Genomic DNA, 17,777 nt, shown 5'->3' on the forward strand with positions numbered 1-17,777 from the left:
CAATTGACAATTCAATGTAATATGAGGCACATTGATTGTCTCTTTGGGGTGGGGGTTCGGTATTTTGTTTCCTGCTTTTAAATTCCATGATTAGGTGCATGCATGAAGCTTAAATTATAATTTCAGATGGTCAAATATGAATGTTTGGGAATTGTTTATAATCAGTTTAAATTATAATAAATAGCACATGTGGGCCGTCTTGTAAAATATAATGAAGTTAAAAAAAGAAAAAGAAATGCACAGTTCGTATGCAATGTTAGACAGGACTAGAAGGTACAATTGACAATTCAATGTAATATGAGGCACATTGATTGTTTCTCTTTGGGGTGGGGGTTCGGTATTTTGTTTCCTGCTTTTAAATTCCATGATTAGATGCATGTATGAAGCTTAAATTATAATTTCAGATGGTCAAATATGAATGTTTGGGAATTGTTTATAATCAGTTTAAATTATAATAAATAGCAGTGAGAGGTGTAATAGTGATTATTATTTGTAGGAGCCATAAAATGTGGAAAAATAAAATAAAATGATTTGATCAATCATGAATAAGAGGCAACGAGGATGTCTCTTTTTATCCGACGCACAAATGTTATCTGTTATTTATTTACGTAGGACATCATCTATTAGAACTTAAAAGTACTACAATGATAGGCAACTATCAATGAGGATTGAATGATACTGTATGGTTACATCGTCCATTCTTATCCAGTACAATTACCAAACATTCACGAAGAGACGACACACAACCAAATACTTGTTTTATAACCACCATAAAGAGAAATTGAGAGTGGTATTTTGAATGGTGAATTTTTTTTTTTTTTGGCCATTAGAACTTAAAAGTACTACAATGATAGGCAACTATCAATGAGGATTGAATGATACTGTATGGTTACATCGTCCATTCTTATCCAGTACAATTACCAAACATTCACGAAGAGACGACACAACCAAATACTTGTTTTATAACCACCATAAAGAGAAATTGAGAGTGGTATTTTGAATGGTGAATTTTTTTTTTTTTTTGGAGAATGTACTGTTCTAAAGTTAAAATATATATATATATATATAATAATAATAATAATAAATAAAGATTTATGTGGAGAATATTTTATTGTGTAAATGTATGCTTGAAAATGAGTATGAGAATTAAAGAGTTTTACTTTAAAGATAGTCAAATGGGGGCTAAACACAGAAATCAGCCACAGAAACAGAGTATATCTTGTAATCCTACGAAGTGTGAAACATATGAATAACTTACATATTCTGTCCTCTGCTTGAGCTGAAGCAGAAACTTTGATCTTCAGTTAGTTTAATTCCTGGAGATTTTAATCTATAAAGGAAATGTAACGCTAATCTTAAGACTACGAAATTGAAGAACCACTTCCACTTCCTTTCATTGTGATGATTCCTGCCCCATCAGGAGTTTTGAGAGTTGAATGGAGGCCGATCATAAGGTGGTGGCTGTGAGATAGCAAATTTAGCTGGATGATCGAATTTGCAACCAGGTCCATACTTGCAAATTCCAAACCGAGAGTAGTGTGAACAGATGAGCTGATCCTTCATTATGCAAAACGGGGTTAAGAGTGTGCTTTTATGCACAATTAGCTCAATTGATCTTTGAAATAAGTCTAAGAACGCCATATATTAAAGGGCCATACATCACATACACAAACATTGTAATGACATAGTATGTGAATTTGTAGAATGACGTAGTATATGAATTTGTAGACAAATAAACTTACAGGTCTGAGAGGAAGGCCTTTGTCATTTAGAGTACACGGATTTGCCATTGGCTTTGAGTAGCGTTTCTTTGGATGGTGAAATTTGCAATTTGATTTGTATTTGCAATCTCCAGTTTTTAAGAAGAAACTGCATTCTGGTTCGCCAGGGCGCTCTGGATATTCTTCGATTACCATCTCCTGTTGATGGTGAAATGGGAAGTTCATGTTGGTCGGTAAGCTCATGGAAAATGCCGGAGGTGTAGGTAAGCTCCTCTCTGATGATGGGTAGTTTGCAGCCTCAATTAACCCAAAAATAAAAGGAACAGATGAGAGCAGAAGAAGCGTGTATCTGACAAGTAACACACTCGGAGGCGAAATTAACCGAACTGACAATTTTTTTATTAGCCGGTAAACTTTGTGTATAGCATGGCATCAGGAGATTAGTTGTAAATGATAGAAGAAAGCATCACTTACAAGTGAGCGTGTATCACATTTAACAATCAAATCTCCAAGGTCAAATATTGTTTCATAATGTCAACTGAATATGTTATCTAGCTGCAGGTCAAATAAGCATTGGGACATATAGAATTGGACTTTGATGAATGAATCTTTTTTCTCTAATCTGTTTGGTTCGTTACTACTTAAAATGGAAGATCCGATGCAACTAGATCTTTCGAAACCACAATATGTCGTGTTTATTTTGGTCTACCTCTGTATCCTCAGGCATGTTCTCCTGAGATCCTATAACAATCAGAAGAAATATTTTTTTGACTAATCTCTGAAAATGTTGCCTATGGAATGATGGAAACTCCCTAATTTGTACAAAGATTTAAGAGTACAATATCTACAACTACGATCCAAAATGTAATCTGAAATAATGAAAAATTACCTCATATCCATTCCATTCTGGATTTGGAGAAGGTATGACTTGAGTTGCAGGAAGCATTAACGGTGCAACAGAAGCAGTCTCGTTTAATGCCTTTGGCGGAGACCAAGAAGAGGTGGATGACGAGAAAAAACCTTGTGGTGGAAGAGATCCACCATTGCTATATCCAGGAGGAGGGTTACCTCCAGGCTCTGCAGTAGGTTCGGGATGATGAAACCTGCAGTTTGAACCATACTTGCAGGACCCATTGCGCATGTAGTAGGTACACTCTTTTTCCCCCTGTGATGAAAAAACCTTTGTGTACTTTGAACAGACTAAAAGATTTTTGACTCACTAATGAGAACGTTATAATTTTGACAACTATTAAAGCGAGTGGTCGAATAAGGTAAAAAGAATTCATGTAGCTTATCCCAAATTTATTGGGAATAAGCTTTAGTTTGCTGCTATAGCAGTACTGCTGCCATTGAGAATAAATAAAACCTGCATTTCAATTTATTCCAAAAATTGTTTCTACTGCTCTTATTGCTTGTGAATCTGTTTTCTTAAAGATAAATACATTTTTGAGTATCTATATTTGTTCAAACTACGAGATCTAAATTAGGATTTAGGGTTTAATATAATGGAGCAGCTTACAGGGTTTCTTATAAGCCCACAAAATATGGGACACACACTATTTGTGGCTCATAAGATGCCATAAGTTGGGGTTTCCCTATTGACGCCAACACTTTGTATGGCTTATAAGAAAATTCCATGAGTTGCTTCCAAACATACTCATAGCCAAACTAAGCTGGATTCTTGTTTCTTGTCTATAGAAAACAGTTACATCCAAATGTTTATTTTTTGGTCGAAACTCAATGTCTAGTTTAACTTGATTGGGGAACTATTAATGGATTTGAATCCACAACAAACCTACATTGAAGGAAATTTTAAACAGGAAATCAGGAATGCATAAGAGAAACTATGAACTGTAGAAAGAGAATATACCGTTCGAATTGGCAGGCCTAAAAAGTTGAGCTTCAGAATAGGGGTTATTGGGCTTCTGCCTGTGCCATGATAGTATTTACAAGCCTTTCCGTACTTGCATCCCCCTGATGTCAAGTAATACTGCATAGAGTGCAAGTAGTGTTTTATCTAGTACAGAAGTTAAGTTTAATAGCATATTGCATGAAGGCATCATTTAAAATGATAACATAAGTGAATATCAAGAGCTTCACCTTATGAAAGGGTAACAAGCTTCAAGGAAAACACACTAAGAATTTACAAATAGTTTAATTTATAAATATATAGAAATGAGTGGTGGATAAGTGGATAATATCTGTGGATCCACATGAATGTGTTATTGAAAAAGTTCGACCATTCATAAATAACTTATAAGTTTTTCCGAACAGAGGCTTAGTCACGTAGGATTAGTCTTAAAATTATTTAATTAACAGTTTCCTATTTGAAATCCTAGTTTAATGTAGAAGCCTTTTAGATCTATAATACTCACTTAAGAGTGATTTTGCTCAACCCTTATATGGGTGATCCCTTCTCACTTCTCCCACTTCGTCTTTACTACTACTCTTCTTATTTGTTTCTATATAAGATGTTCTTCTACTATATTTAGACATAATCTAACTCAATTTTCATCGCTAATAAACAGACTTATTAGTTATCCTGGATAAAGCATTCTTATTTCCATAATATCGAATAGAGCAATGCTATTCATCATTAGTAGAGATAATTATGTTTTGGCCTCCTAATTCATTGTCCAATGGAATTGTAATGCATTTTAATGCAATGGAAATGAATTAAAAGGGCCGACTATCACCTATAGTGGCGATCATTTCTACTAATGATGAATAGCAATTACTCTATCGAATAGCACTATTGGTCCTTTTATTTGTTCTTTTTTGTTTGAATAGATATTCAAATCTCGAGACCTACTCTAATTTGCAGGGTTAGATTCCTGTATAAATGCGAATCATTCCTCAATTACATATTATTATTATGTCAAGATGATTCTGAGAAGCAACCACAGCAAGCAAATCTATGTTACAGTTCGTATCGACAAAATTACCCGAAGGAAATAAGATCACAAAAATTCATAGATAAATATATTTGATGATTAAAGTCCCCCCACGCCCTGCAAAATAAAAAAAAACAAAAAAAAACAGCGGATTCGATAATGACCTTGCATTCAATCTGTCCAGCCCTTTCTGGGTTCCCTTCCCTTTGATTTTCTCTCTCCTTAACATCCTTCAAAAGAAAATTCATACATGGGTAAAATAAAATATTAGGAAAATTAACCAATCATCAATATTTCCAAGATTTCAAACTGAGTAACAATACTATACTAAACTCCACGACAGGCGAGAAGATTTACATAAGCAATGAATGTTAACAACTTCATTATCTTTAGTAATGAAAACACGAATGTTAATGAAACAAATTTATTTCTGTTCATATATTGCAACATGTGGAAGAAATTAATATGCAAAAATTTAGAACTAATGTAGAATGTGCGCATCAAAGACCATATTTAGGGAATATAAAAATGAGTTACTGCAATATAAGAAGGATCTACCACAGCATTTGATCGGTCAAACAAGACATGAATTCATGCATAAGAAACATGCAGATGTCTACAGATGCACACACAATTCTTCAAAATATTACATATACTTGTATAAACATCTCTTACTTCTGGAACAGTCAACAATACACACAATCCAATTATAAATACTTTTACTAACTCGATCTCAAAAACACTCCTTTAGTAAAAACTGATTGAAATCGCTCCTTTAGTATTATTATTTAAAGTAGCAAAAGACCCTTTTTTTTACCAACCTAGCCCTTGAATCTACATAATAACATGGAAATCTAGGAGAAGAAGAAGATGAAGATGATACAATCTATGTACAGACGACTTACGACATTCTAAGAGATTCGACAACTTCTGATCAATCAAATGACTCCCATGCATCACTCAAGGAGACTTGTGTGAACTATTTTCCAATCACATTTCAATTTATTCCAAAAATTGTTTCTACTGCTCTTATTGCTTGTGAATCTTTTTTCTTAAAGATAAATACATTTTTGAGTATCTATATTTGTTCAAACTACGAGATCTAAATTAGGATTTAGGGTTTAATATAATGGAGCAGCTTATAGGGTTTCTTATAAGCCCACAAAATATGGGACACACACTATTTGTGGCTCATAAGATGCCATAAGTTGGGGTTTCCCTATTGACGCCAACACTTTGTATGGCTTATAAGAAAATTCCATGAGTTGCTTCCAAACATACTCATAGCCAAACTAAGCTGGATTCTTGTTTCTTGTCTATAGAAAACAGTTACATCCAAATGTTTATTTTTTGGTCGAAACTCAATGTCTAGTTTAACTTGATTGGGGAACTATTAATGGATTTGAATCCACAACAAACCTACATTGAAGGAAATTTTAAACAGGAAATCAGGAATGCATAAGAGAAACTATGAACTGTAGAAAGAGAATATACCGTTCGAATTGGCAGGCCTAAAAAGTTGAGCTTCAGAATAGGGGTTATTGGGCTTCTGCCTGTGCCATGATAGTATTTACAAGCCTTTCCGTACTTGCATCCCCCTGATGTCACACATAAAATCAAATCCATAAACTGATGCACAACCAAATGCATTCATCAAGATGTATGTATAGACCTGATGCTTTCTTCTGGAAGGGTGATTAAACTTGCAACCCGATCCGAATTTACAAGACCCCGTTTTCATATAGAACGAACAATCCTCAGCATCCGGTCTCAGCGGATACTGAGGCTTCCTACTATTATAATCAATATTCATCCCTCCCTTCACCGATTCCTCCATCGACTTCCCTTCCCCCTCATACTCTTCTCCACTGCTCTCATTCTCATCATAACCCCCATTTCTATCCTCATCCTCCCAATTCTGCACATCTTGTCCATCTTTTTCTTTATTTTGGTTCTCGTTTACCTCATATTCTACACCTTTTGCTCCATCAACATTCTCATTTTCAGCGGTTCTTACCTCATTCCCTTCCTTATAATCATCATTAAGCCCAGGACCCTCCTCCCAGGCCGCCTCAATCTCTGCCTGCTCCAAGGTCAGCAACTTAAGAGTGATTTTGCTCAACCCTTATATGGGTGATCCCTTCTCACTTCTCCCACTTCGTCTTTACTACTACTCTTCTTATTTGTTTCTATATAAGATGTTCTTCTACTACATTTAGACATAATCTAACTCAATTTTCATCGCTAATAAACAGACTTATTAGTTATCCTGGATAAAGCATTCTTATTTCCATAATATCGAATAGAGCAATGCTATTCATCATTAGTAGAGATAATTATGTTTTGGCCTCCTAATTCATTGTCCAATGGAATTGTAATGCATTTTAATGCAATGGAAATGAATTAAAAGGGCCGACTATCACCTATAGTGGCGATCATTTCTACTAATGATGAATAGCAATTACTCTATCGAATAGCACTATTGGTCCTTTTATTTGTTCTTTTTTGTTTGAATAGATATTCAAATCTCGAGACCTACTCTAATTTGCAGGGTTAGATTCCTGTATAAATGCGAATCATTCCTCAATTACATATTATTATTATGTCAAGATGATTCTGAGAAGCAACCACAGCAAGCAAATCTATGTTACAGTTCGTATCGACAAAATTACCCGAAGGAAATAAGATCACAAAAATTCATAGATAAATATATTTGATGATTAAAGTCCCCCCACGCCCTGCAAAATAAAATAAAATAAAAAAAACAGCGGATTCGATAATGACCTTGCATTCAATCTGTCCAGCCCTTTCTGGGTTCCCTTCCCTTTGATTTTCTCTCTCCTTAACATCCTTCAAAAGAAAATTCATTCATGGGTAAAATAAAATATTAGGAAAATTAACCAATCATCAATATTTCCAAGATTTCAAACTGAGTAACAATACTATGCTAAACTCCACGACAGGCGAGAAGATTTACATAAGCAATGAATGTTAACAACTTCATTATCTTTAGTAATGAAAACACGAATGTTAATGAAACAAATTTATTTCTGTTCATATATTGCAACATGTGGAAGAAATTAATATGCAAAAATTTAGAACTAATGTAGAATGTGCGCATCAAAGACCATATTTAGGGAATATAAAAATGAGTTACTGCAATATAAGAAGGATCTACCACAGCCTTTGATCGGTCAAACAAGACATGAATTCATGCACAAGAAACATGCAGATGTCTACAGATGCACACACAATTCTTCAAAATATTACATATACTTGTATAAACATCTCTTACTTCTGGAACAGTCAACAATACACACAATCCAATTATAAATACTTATACTAACTCGATCTCAAAAACACTCCTTTAGTAAAAACTGATTGAAATCGCTCCTTTAGTATTATTATTTAAAGCAGCAAAGGACCCTTTTTTTACCAACCTAGCCCTTGAATCTACATAATAACATGGAAATCTAGGAGAAGAAGAAGATGAAGATGATACAATCTATGTACAGACGACTTACGGCATTCTAAGAGATTCGACAACTTCTGATCAATCAAATGACTCCCATGCATCACTCAAGGAGACTTGTGTGAACTATTTTCCAATTAATCAAATCAACTCAGGTTATAAATAATTAGTACGAGATTAAAGATTTACCAATGATTAACTCATCTAAGTCGCTCATTATTTTTGTCAATTTCAATGAGTAAACAATTACGCCGCCGAAACCATTATGTCCAACTAATATATCAAGAAAACAAGACATCAACAACGAAATATCAAGACAGACCTTTAAATCTTATTCTGTTAACCAATCTCTTCACAGAAAAATTATAGCAGTTTCATTCAATCAAAGCCAAGTGATGGAAAAAAAAACACATAAAATCAAATCCATAAACTGATGCACAACCAAATGCATTCATCAAGATGTATGTATAGACCTGATGCTTTCTTCTGGAAGGGTGATTAAACTTGCAACCCGATCCGAATTTACAAGACCCCGTTTTCATATAGAACGAACAATCCTCAGCATCCGGTCTCAGCGGATACTGAGGCTTCCTACTATTATAATCAATATTCATCCCTCCCTTCACCGATTCCTCCATCGACTTCCCTTCCCCCTCATACTCTTCTCCACTGCTCTCATTCTCATCATAACCCCCATTTCTATCCTCATCCTCCCAATTCTGCACATCTTGTCCATCTTTTTCTTTATTTTGGTTCTCGTTTACCTCATATTCTACACCTTTTGCTCCATCAACATTCTCATTTTCAGCGGTTCTTACCTCATTCCCTTCCTTATAATCATCATTAAGCCCAGGACCCTCCTCCCAGGCCGCCTCAATCTCTGCCTGCTCCAAGGTCAGCTGATGAATCTCTCTCTCAATGGCATCCCTCAATTTCACCTCTTCCTCTTCAACAGCCTTCTCCTTCACCTCTTCATCAATACCCTTTGGAAGATCATTCTTCCCCTCAGGGGCATTTTGGGGATCAAAAACCTCCTTTTCACCACCCTGATCACTGATCGGATCAATCGGAGTTGATTCTGGGTTAATAAGCCCTAACCCTAGATTTCCATTTTGGGGCTTTTCAAATATTGATGATTCTGATGAATCCATGGTGGTTCCTCCACATTTCAATCTAGGATTAAACCGAGATAAATGCTCCTTTCTTCTCAAAAAGAAACTTTACAACTCTGTAAAGCTTAAAAATGAATTTTCCTTTTTCTTATTTTTCCCCCTTTTCGGGCGGTGGTGGTTTAGTGGCGGAGCTGGGTGAATGGAGGAACTATTGGTTATCTGAATGTACTGCCTGTGGATGTCTGAATGAATTTATACATGTAATTTTGTCTAATGTCAAAAAATCATATTGAGAAAAGAAAATTTGCCTAATAAAGAAAATAAAATGGTATGTGACTCAAACTTTTGAAATGTTGTGATTTGAATAGATTAATGCCTGTTCGGTAGCGATTATGAGAATTGATTTTTTGATTGTTAAAGGGAAAAAGTGGGTCCCACTTATGAGTGAAAAAGTGAAAAATGATGATTGAAATAGTAAAATAACGATCCAAAATTGATTTTATTGTTTGAAAAATTGCTACCAAACAGGAACTAAGAGTCAAAATATCGTGATTTAAGTAGACGGTGATATCATGTATGAACCTGTAGATTGACAAAAGGAAAAAATTATTGTTTTCGAATTTTTACAAATAGAGTAATTGGGTTCTCAATTAATTTTATTTATTTTTTAATTTCGAAAAAGTACTTATTAACCGAAACTAGTTTTAACTATTTTAAAACTATTTTTGAGAAGATTAATATTTTTAAACTTCCCTAAAACATTCTATTCCATTACGATTTTAAAATATCATCCTTATTTATTAATTAAAAGAAAAATTTACAAAATACACCATATATAGAAGGTGTAATTACAATTTGCATACCTTTCTTTATAGATTTACATTTCGTCCCTAAAATTTTATAAATATGTCATCTTTGATCGGTCAAACAAGACATGAATTCATGCACAAGAAACATGCAGATGTCTACAGATGCACACACAATTCTTCAAAATATTACATATACTTGTATAAACATCTCTTACTTCTGGAACAGTCAACAATACACACAATCCAATTATAAATACTTATACTAACTCGATCTCAAAAACACTCCTTTAGTAAAAACTGATTGAAATCGCTCCTTTAGTATTATTATTTAAAGCAGCAAAGGACCCTTTTTTTACCAACCTAGCCCTTGAATCTACATAATAACATGGAAATCTAGGAGAAGAAGAAGATGAAGATGATACAATCTATGTACAGACGACTTACGGCATTCTAAGAGATTCGACAACTTCTGATCAATCAAATGACTCCCATGCATCACTCAAGGAGACTTGTGTGAACTATTTTCCAATTAATCAAATCAACTCAGGTTATAAATAATTAGTACGAGATTAAAGATTTACCAATGATTAACTCATCTAAGTCGCTCATTTTTTGCTAGTTTCGAACAAAATTATCTATTCAATTACTTGAACATAGAAGTAAAATAAAATATGATTCAAGATTCAAGAAAGATATTGAAATGTTGCCGTCAGTATAAACTTTTGATGAGTACAACTTGTACGCAGTTCTTTTCGTTTTATATCATTTATATTGAACCAACTCATCTAAAAGTTTAAAACTTTTTAACGGGGGTAGATTAATCCATTTATAAACACATAAAATCAAATCCATAAACTGATGCACAACCAAATGCATTCATCAAGATGTATGTAGACCTGATGCTTTCTTCTGGAAGGGTGATTAAACTTGCAACCCGATCCGAATTTACAAGACCCCGTTTTCATATAGAACGAACAATCCTCAGCATCCGGTCTCAGCGGATACTGAGGCTTCCTACCATTATAATCAATATTCATCCCTCCCTTCACCGATTCCTCCATCGACTTCCCTTCCCCCTCATACTCTTCGCCACTGCTCTCATTCTCATCATAACCCCCATTTCTATCCTCATCCTCCCAATTCTGCACATCTTGTCCATCTTTTTCTTTATTTTGGTTCTCGTTTACCTCATATTCTACACCTTTTGTTCCATCAACATTCTCATTTTCAGCGGTTCTTACCTCATTCCCTTCCTTATAATCATCATTAAGCCCAGGACCCTCCTCCCAGGCCGCCTCAATCTCTGCCTGCTCATGCGTATGTAGTTTTTGATTGCATAGGAGTCCTCTAGAGGAGCAGTTCAACTTTTAACATTCTGTGGAAGCTTTCTAGAGAAACAATATGTTAGTTAGCTTATTTTTCTTCTTTGAGTTGTATGAAATTATGAATTATTTGCCCCTTCCTTAAAAAAAAAAGGTTGAACCCCAATCTTGAGAGTTCTCACCGTCCCGCCCCTAGAGCTTTGTGAGGGAGGTAAATCGCGGGATGTGCCCCAACAGGCCAGGGAACAAGAGCTGCCTATATACTGCGCCTACAAGGAGTCCAATTCCATGTCTCAAGAATCGAACCATCACACTGCGACTGCCAACAAAGCGTGAGATAACTTCACTCCTACCCTTTGTAACACTGAGCTATGTCCCGGGGGCATATTCGCCCCCTTCCTTTATTACCCTACTGGGGAATAAAGCAAAGGCCGTGATTGAATGGGCCACCTTATTACCCTTTTGGGAATAAAGTGATGACAAGAACCACTACTCACTGGTGAAATTGTTATAAATATAAATCATGAGGTGTGAAAAAATTTGAGATGGGCTCTGCTGCGGGCCGGTCCAAGAATACTCCTTGACTGTGTTGGGCCCCCAAGTGGGCTTGTCCAATGCTGATCGTGGAGGACCTTGGGCAGGCCCAATACTCAGGCCCCGTTGTATCAGCAAGCACGAAACAACATGTAATGTCATGCTCACAATAGAAACACGATGGTAAATTTCATTTTTGCACCCCTAATAGAAGGCCATATAATCGAGACTTTAGGCCTTGAACCTGCTTCAGGAAACTTTGCACGTCTTTGCTATCCTTTGAGAGGCCTAAACTCTAGAGAAACTTTCTATTCGAGAATATTTCTTGACTTGTAACTCATGGTGAGAATTTTACGATATGAAAATGTGTCTTGTATTTTCCGTCTAGCTCGATTTTAATGAAAATACGATTGGACCATTTCTGGCAGGAATTTTGAATGATGAGTTACTAAAATTGCTCTGACTTTACAAGGCTAAATTTGATTGTTCCTAATCAACTACCTCACAAGAAAATGGGACAAAATCATTTTCAGTTTAATTTTTTTCCTCTTAAATATTATATTTTCAAACGAAAATAAGGACAAAACTGGAAAGTCCAGACAAAGGAAATCAATTTAAACAAGCCAAAACTGCTATATAATGACAAGTATGGGCAGCTATCATATGTGGTCCCTGCAACAATTTACAAAATCCCTATTAGGTAGTGTATTAAAAAATATAACACATATTTTCTTAATTTAAGGTTCAAAAATAGGTGATGTTGAGAGGTACCTTCTTTTCTCCTCTCTTGAAAATTCTTATATTCACCTGTATCACGTTTATTACGTAATATTGAATATAATGAAAAAGATACTGAGGCTTCCTACCATTATAATCAATATTCATCCCTCCCTTCACCGATTCCTCCATCGACTTCCCTTCCCCCTCATACTCTTCGCCACTGCTCTCATTCTCATCATAACCCCCATTTCTATCCTCATCCTCCCAATTCTGCACATCTTGTCCATCTTTTTCTTTATTTTGGTTCTCGTTTACCTCATATTCTACACCTTTTGTTCCATCAACATTCTCATTTTCAGCGGTTCTTACCTCATTCCCTTCCTTATAATCATCATTAAGCCCAGGACCCTCCTCCCAGGCCGCCTCAATCTCTGCCTGCTCCAAGGTCAGCTGATGAATCTCTCTCTCAATGGCATCCCTCAATTTCACCTCTTCCTCTTCAACAGCCTTCTCCTTCACCTCTTCATCAATACCCTTTGGAAGATCATTCTTCCCCTCAGGGGCATTTTGGGGATCAAAAACCTCCTTTTCACCACCCTGATCACTGATCGGATCAATCGGAGTCGATTCTGGGTTAATAAGCCCTAACCCTAGATTTCCATTTTGGGGCTTTTCAAATATTGATGATTCTGATGAATCCATGGTGGTTCCTCCACATTTCAATCTAGGATTAAACCGAGATAAATGCTCCTTTCCCCTCAAAAAGAAACTTTACAACTCTGTAAAGCTTAAAAATGAATTTTCTTTTTTCTTATTTTTCCCCCTTTTCGGACGGTGGTTGTTTAGTGGCGGAGCTGGGTGAATGGAGGAACTATTGGTTATCTGAATGTACTGCCTGTGGATGTCTGAATGAATTTATACTTGTAATTTTGTCCAATGTCAAAAAATCATATTGAGAAAAGAAAATTTGCTTAATAAAGAAAATAAAATGCTCGTTCGGTAGTGATTATGAGAATTGATTTTTTGATTGTTAAAGGGAAAAAGTGGGTCCCACTTATGAGTGAAAAAGTGAAAAATGATGATTGAAATAGTAAAATAACGATCCAAAATTGATTTTATCATTTGAAAAATTGCTACCAAACAGGAACTAAGAGTCAAAATATGGTGATTTAAGTAGACAGTGATATCATGTATGAACCTGTAGATTGACAAAAGGAAAAAATTATTGTTTTCGAATTTTTACAAATAGAGTAATTGGGTTCTCAATTAATTTTATTTATTTTTTAATCTCGAAAAAGTACTTATTAACCGAAACTAGTTTTAACTATTTTAAAACTATTTTTGAGAAGATTAATATTTTTAAACTTCCCTAAAACATTCTATTCCATTACGATTTTAAAATATCATCCTTATTTATTAATTAAAAGAAAAATTTACAAAATACACCATATATAGAAGGTGTAATTACAATTTGCATACCTTTCTTTATAGATTTACATTTCGTCCCTAAAATTTTATAAATATGTCATTATAAATAGTTGAACAAACAAAAATAATCGCACCTTATATATCACCATGCACAGTCTTTTGCATACTATTTTCTAATAAATAATTTTCATTAAATGTGTTTTTCCTTAAGGGATAATTTTTCTTTTTGTATATGTAATTTATAAAATTTATTATCGTTTTTCCTAAACTCTAATATCAAATCAATAAAAAATATTTTAATAAAATATTGAAAAGTATGGAAAATACATCATTTAACTCTTACAATATTGTAAAAATAAATAAAGATTCTTATTTGATATCATTTAATTAATAAACTTTGTTCAACAAATGAAAATTTTAAATCAACCAATTAAAATAGTTTCTTATATTAGTTGTTATTTTGTAGCCAGACAAGACCATCTGGGACAATTATGGGATGCATGGGCGTCTATGCGTATGTGATATCTTGTGTACGTGTGCTAATTCTACCTTATCAAACTTAATTTTTTGCTAGTTTCGAACAAAATTATCTATTCAATTACTTGAACATAGAAGTAAAATAAAATATGATTCAAGATTCAAGAAAGATATTGAAATGTTGCCGTCAGTATAAACTTTTGATGAGTACAACTTGTACGCAATTCTTTTCGTTTTATATCATTTATATTGAACCAACTCATCTAAAAGTTTAAAACTTTTTAACGGGGGTAGATTAATCCATTTATTTAAATTATATTTTCAACACGCCCATTTGGATTCATTTCATCACCGAAGACCTTAGGCATGCACTATATTTTCCTGAATTAAGCTTAATCCATAATGTCGAGACATAATACACAAAGAAAATGAGGAATATTTGAAAAACAAGCAACGCAACGTACAAATTTATAGTGAGTTCAACCTCGACTACGTCCATTGGACAATTCTAGTTTTCATTGTGACAATGAAATAAATGGTTTTTCCTCACACCTCTCTTACACACGGAAGCAGCACCTCCCAAACAAATTCTTTACATAATAGTAATTGGAAAGAAGCGTTTGAGGAACAAGAATCCTATGAGTTTGTTCGTTGTTAGTATATCATATGCAACCCTCGGTCGACACTATACTACGACGTGCTTGATTCATGTGCTTCACGAATATAGACGATGAGGATTTCTTAAATGCGTATGTAGTTTTTGATTGCATAGGAGTCCTCTAGAGGAGCAGTTCAACTTTTAACATTCTGTGGAAGCTTTCTAGAGAAACAATATGTTAGTTAGCTTATTTTTCTTCTTTGAGTTGTATGAAATTATGAATTATTTGCCCCTTCCTTAAAAAAAAAAGGTTGAACCCCAATCTTGAGAGTTCTCACCGTCCCGCCCCTAGAGCTTTGTGAGGGAGGTAAATCGCGGGATGTGCCCCAACAGGCCAGGGAACAAGAGCTGCCTATATACTGCGCCTACAAGGAGTCCAATTCCATGTCTCAAGAATCGAACCATCACACTGCGACTGCCAACAAAGCGTGAGATAACTTCACTCCTACCCTTTGTAACACTGAGCTATGTCCCGGGGGCATATTCGCCCCCTTCCTTTATTACCCTACTGGGGAATAAAGCAAAGGCCGTGATTGAATGGGCCACCTTATTACCCTTTTGGGAATAAAGTGATGACAAGAACCACTACTCACTGGTGAAATTGTTATAAATATAAATCATGAGGTGTGAAAAAATTTGAGATGGGCTCTGCTGCGGGCCGGTCCAAGAATACTCCTTGACTGTGTTGGGCCCCCAAGTGGGCTTGTCCAATGCTGATCGTGGAGGACCTTGGGCAGGCCCAATACTCAGGCCCCGTTGTATCAGCAAGCACGAAACAACATGTAATGTCATGCTCACAATAGAAACACGATGGTAAATTTCATTTTTGCACCCCTAATAGAAGGCCATATAATCGAGACTTTAGGCCTTGAACCTGCTTCAGGAAACTTTGCACGTCTTTGCTATCCTTTGAGAGGCCTAAACTCTAGAGAAACTTTCTATTCGAGAATATTTCTTGACTTGTAACTCATGGTGAGAATTTTACGATATGAAAATGTGTCTTGTATTTTCCGTCTAGCTCGATTTTAATGAAAATACGATTGGACCATTTCTGGCAGGAATTTTGAATGATGAGTTACTAAAATTGCTCTGACTTTACAAGGCTAAATTTGATTGTTCCTAATCAACTACCTCACAAGAAAATGGGACAAAATCATTTTCAGTTTAATTTTTTTCCTCTTAAATATTATATTTTCAAACGAAAATAAGGACAAAACTGGAAAGTCCAGACAAAGGAAATCAATTTAAACAAGCCAAAACTGCTATATAATGACAAGTATGGGCAGCTATCATATGTGGTCCCTGCAACAATTTACAAAATCCCTATTAGGTAGTGATGGTGACATTTTACGATATCCCCGATCAGTATATCCCGATGACTAATTTTGGTAAAGTTGTAAATCCATCCATGGTGTCCTCGAGCATGTTCGTCCTCGAGACACAAGGCCCGACCACATCTCCATCACGCTTCGCATATTGCAAATATGTGTCCTCGGGCATGATCCTCGGGAATATGCTCCCCCTTACTGCTGACGATTGTTCACCCTTTAGAATTCCTACGCAATTAGGAATCTTAACTCCCACAAGAGTCCTATCTCACGCATATTTTTTGCTAGTTTCGAACAAAATTATCTATTCAATTACTTGAACATAGAAGTAAAATAAAATATGATTCAAGATTCAAGAAAGATATTGAAATGTTGCCGTCAGTATAAACTTTTGATGAGTACAACTTGTACGCAATTCTTTTCGTTTTATATCATTTATATTGAACCAACTCATCTAAAAGTTTAAAACTTTTTAACGGGGGTAGATTAATCCATTTATTTAAATTATATTTTCAACACGCCCATTTGGATTCATTTCATCACCGAAGACCTTAGGCATGCACTATATTTTCCTGAATTAAGCTTAATCCATAATGTCGAGACATAATACACAAAGAAAATGAGGAATATTTGAAAAACAAGCAACGCAACGTACAAATTTATAGTGAGTTCAACCTCGACTACGTCCATTGGACAATTCTAGTTTTCATTGTGACAATGAAATAAATGGTTTTTCCTCACACCTCTCTTACACACGGAAGCAGCACCTCCCAAACAAATTCTTTACATAATAGTAATTGGAAAGAAGCGTTTGAGGAACAAGAATCCTATGAGTTTGTTCGTTGTTAGTATATCATATGCAACCCTCGGTCGACACTATACTACGACGTGCTTGATTCATGTGCTTCACGAATATAGACGATGAGGATTTCTTAATTGCGTATGTAGTTTTTGATTGCATAGGAGTCCGCTAGAGGAGCAGTTCAACTTTTAACATTCTGTGGAAGCTTTCTAGAGAAACAATATGTTAGTTAGCTTATTTTTCTTCTTTGAGTTGTATGAAATTATGAATTATTTGCCCCTTCCTTAAAAAAAAAAGGTTGAACCCCAATCTTGAGAGTTCTCACCGTCCCGTCCCTAGAGTTTTGTGAGGGAGGTAAATCGCGTGATGTGTCCCAATAGGTCAGAAAACAAGAGTTGCCTATATACTGCGCCTACAAAAAGTCTAATTCCATGTCTCAAGAATCGAACCCTCACACTGCGACTGCCAACAAGACGTGAGATAACCTCACTCCTACCCTT

At 35.2% G+C, this 17,777-nt stretch overlaps 1 protein-coding gene across 5 annotated transcripts; it reads right to left on the reverse strand.

The window, feature by feature from the left end:
* Positions 1–1,140: 1,140 nt before the first annotated feature.
* Positions 1,141–13,480, reverse strand: LOC111367108 (zinc finger CCCH domain-containing protein 43-like). Of its 5 annotated transcripts, XM_022987824.1 has the most exons (7): positions 13,020–13,480; positions 10,905–11,315; positions 7,400–7,465; positions 3,592–3,711; positions 2,611–2,886; positions 1,743–2,018; positions 1,196–1,557 (listed from the first exon to the last, which is right to left on the reverse strand). In XM_022987824.1, the coding sequence occupies exons 1-7, from the start codon at positions 13,284–13,286 to the stop codon at positions 1,417–1,419; spliced, it is 1,557 nt and encodes a 518-aa protein (XP_022843592.1). In that variant the 5' UTR covers positions 13,287–13,480; the 3' UTR covers positions 1,196–1,416. The 5 variants fall into 5 exon arrangements, with proteins under 5 accessions (XP_022843593.1, XP_022843592.1, XP_022843595.1 ...); XM_022987825.1 differs by lacking the exons at positions 10,905–11,315; positions 13,020–13,480 and adding an exon at positions 8,561–9,445 and having other exon boundaries at positions 1,141–1,557; XM_022987827.1 differs by lacking the exons at positions 7,400–7,465; positions 10,905–11,315; positions 13,020–13,480 and adding exons at positions 4,780–4,845; positions 6,288–6,708.
* Between the last annotated feature and the right edge of the window lie 4,297 nt (positions 13,481–17,777).

The sequence above is a fragment of the Olea europaea genome, chromosome 18, assembly GCF_002742605.1.
Source record: "Olea europaea var. sylvestris chromosome 18, O_europaea_v1, whole genome shotgun sequence".
Lineage (NCBI taxonomy): Eukaryota > Viridiplantae > Streptophyta > Magnoliopsida > Lamiales > Oleaceae > Olea > Olea europaea.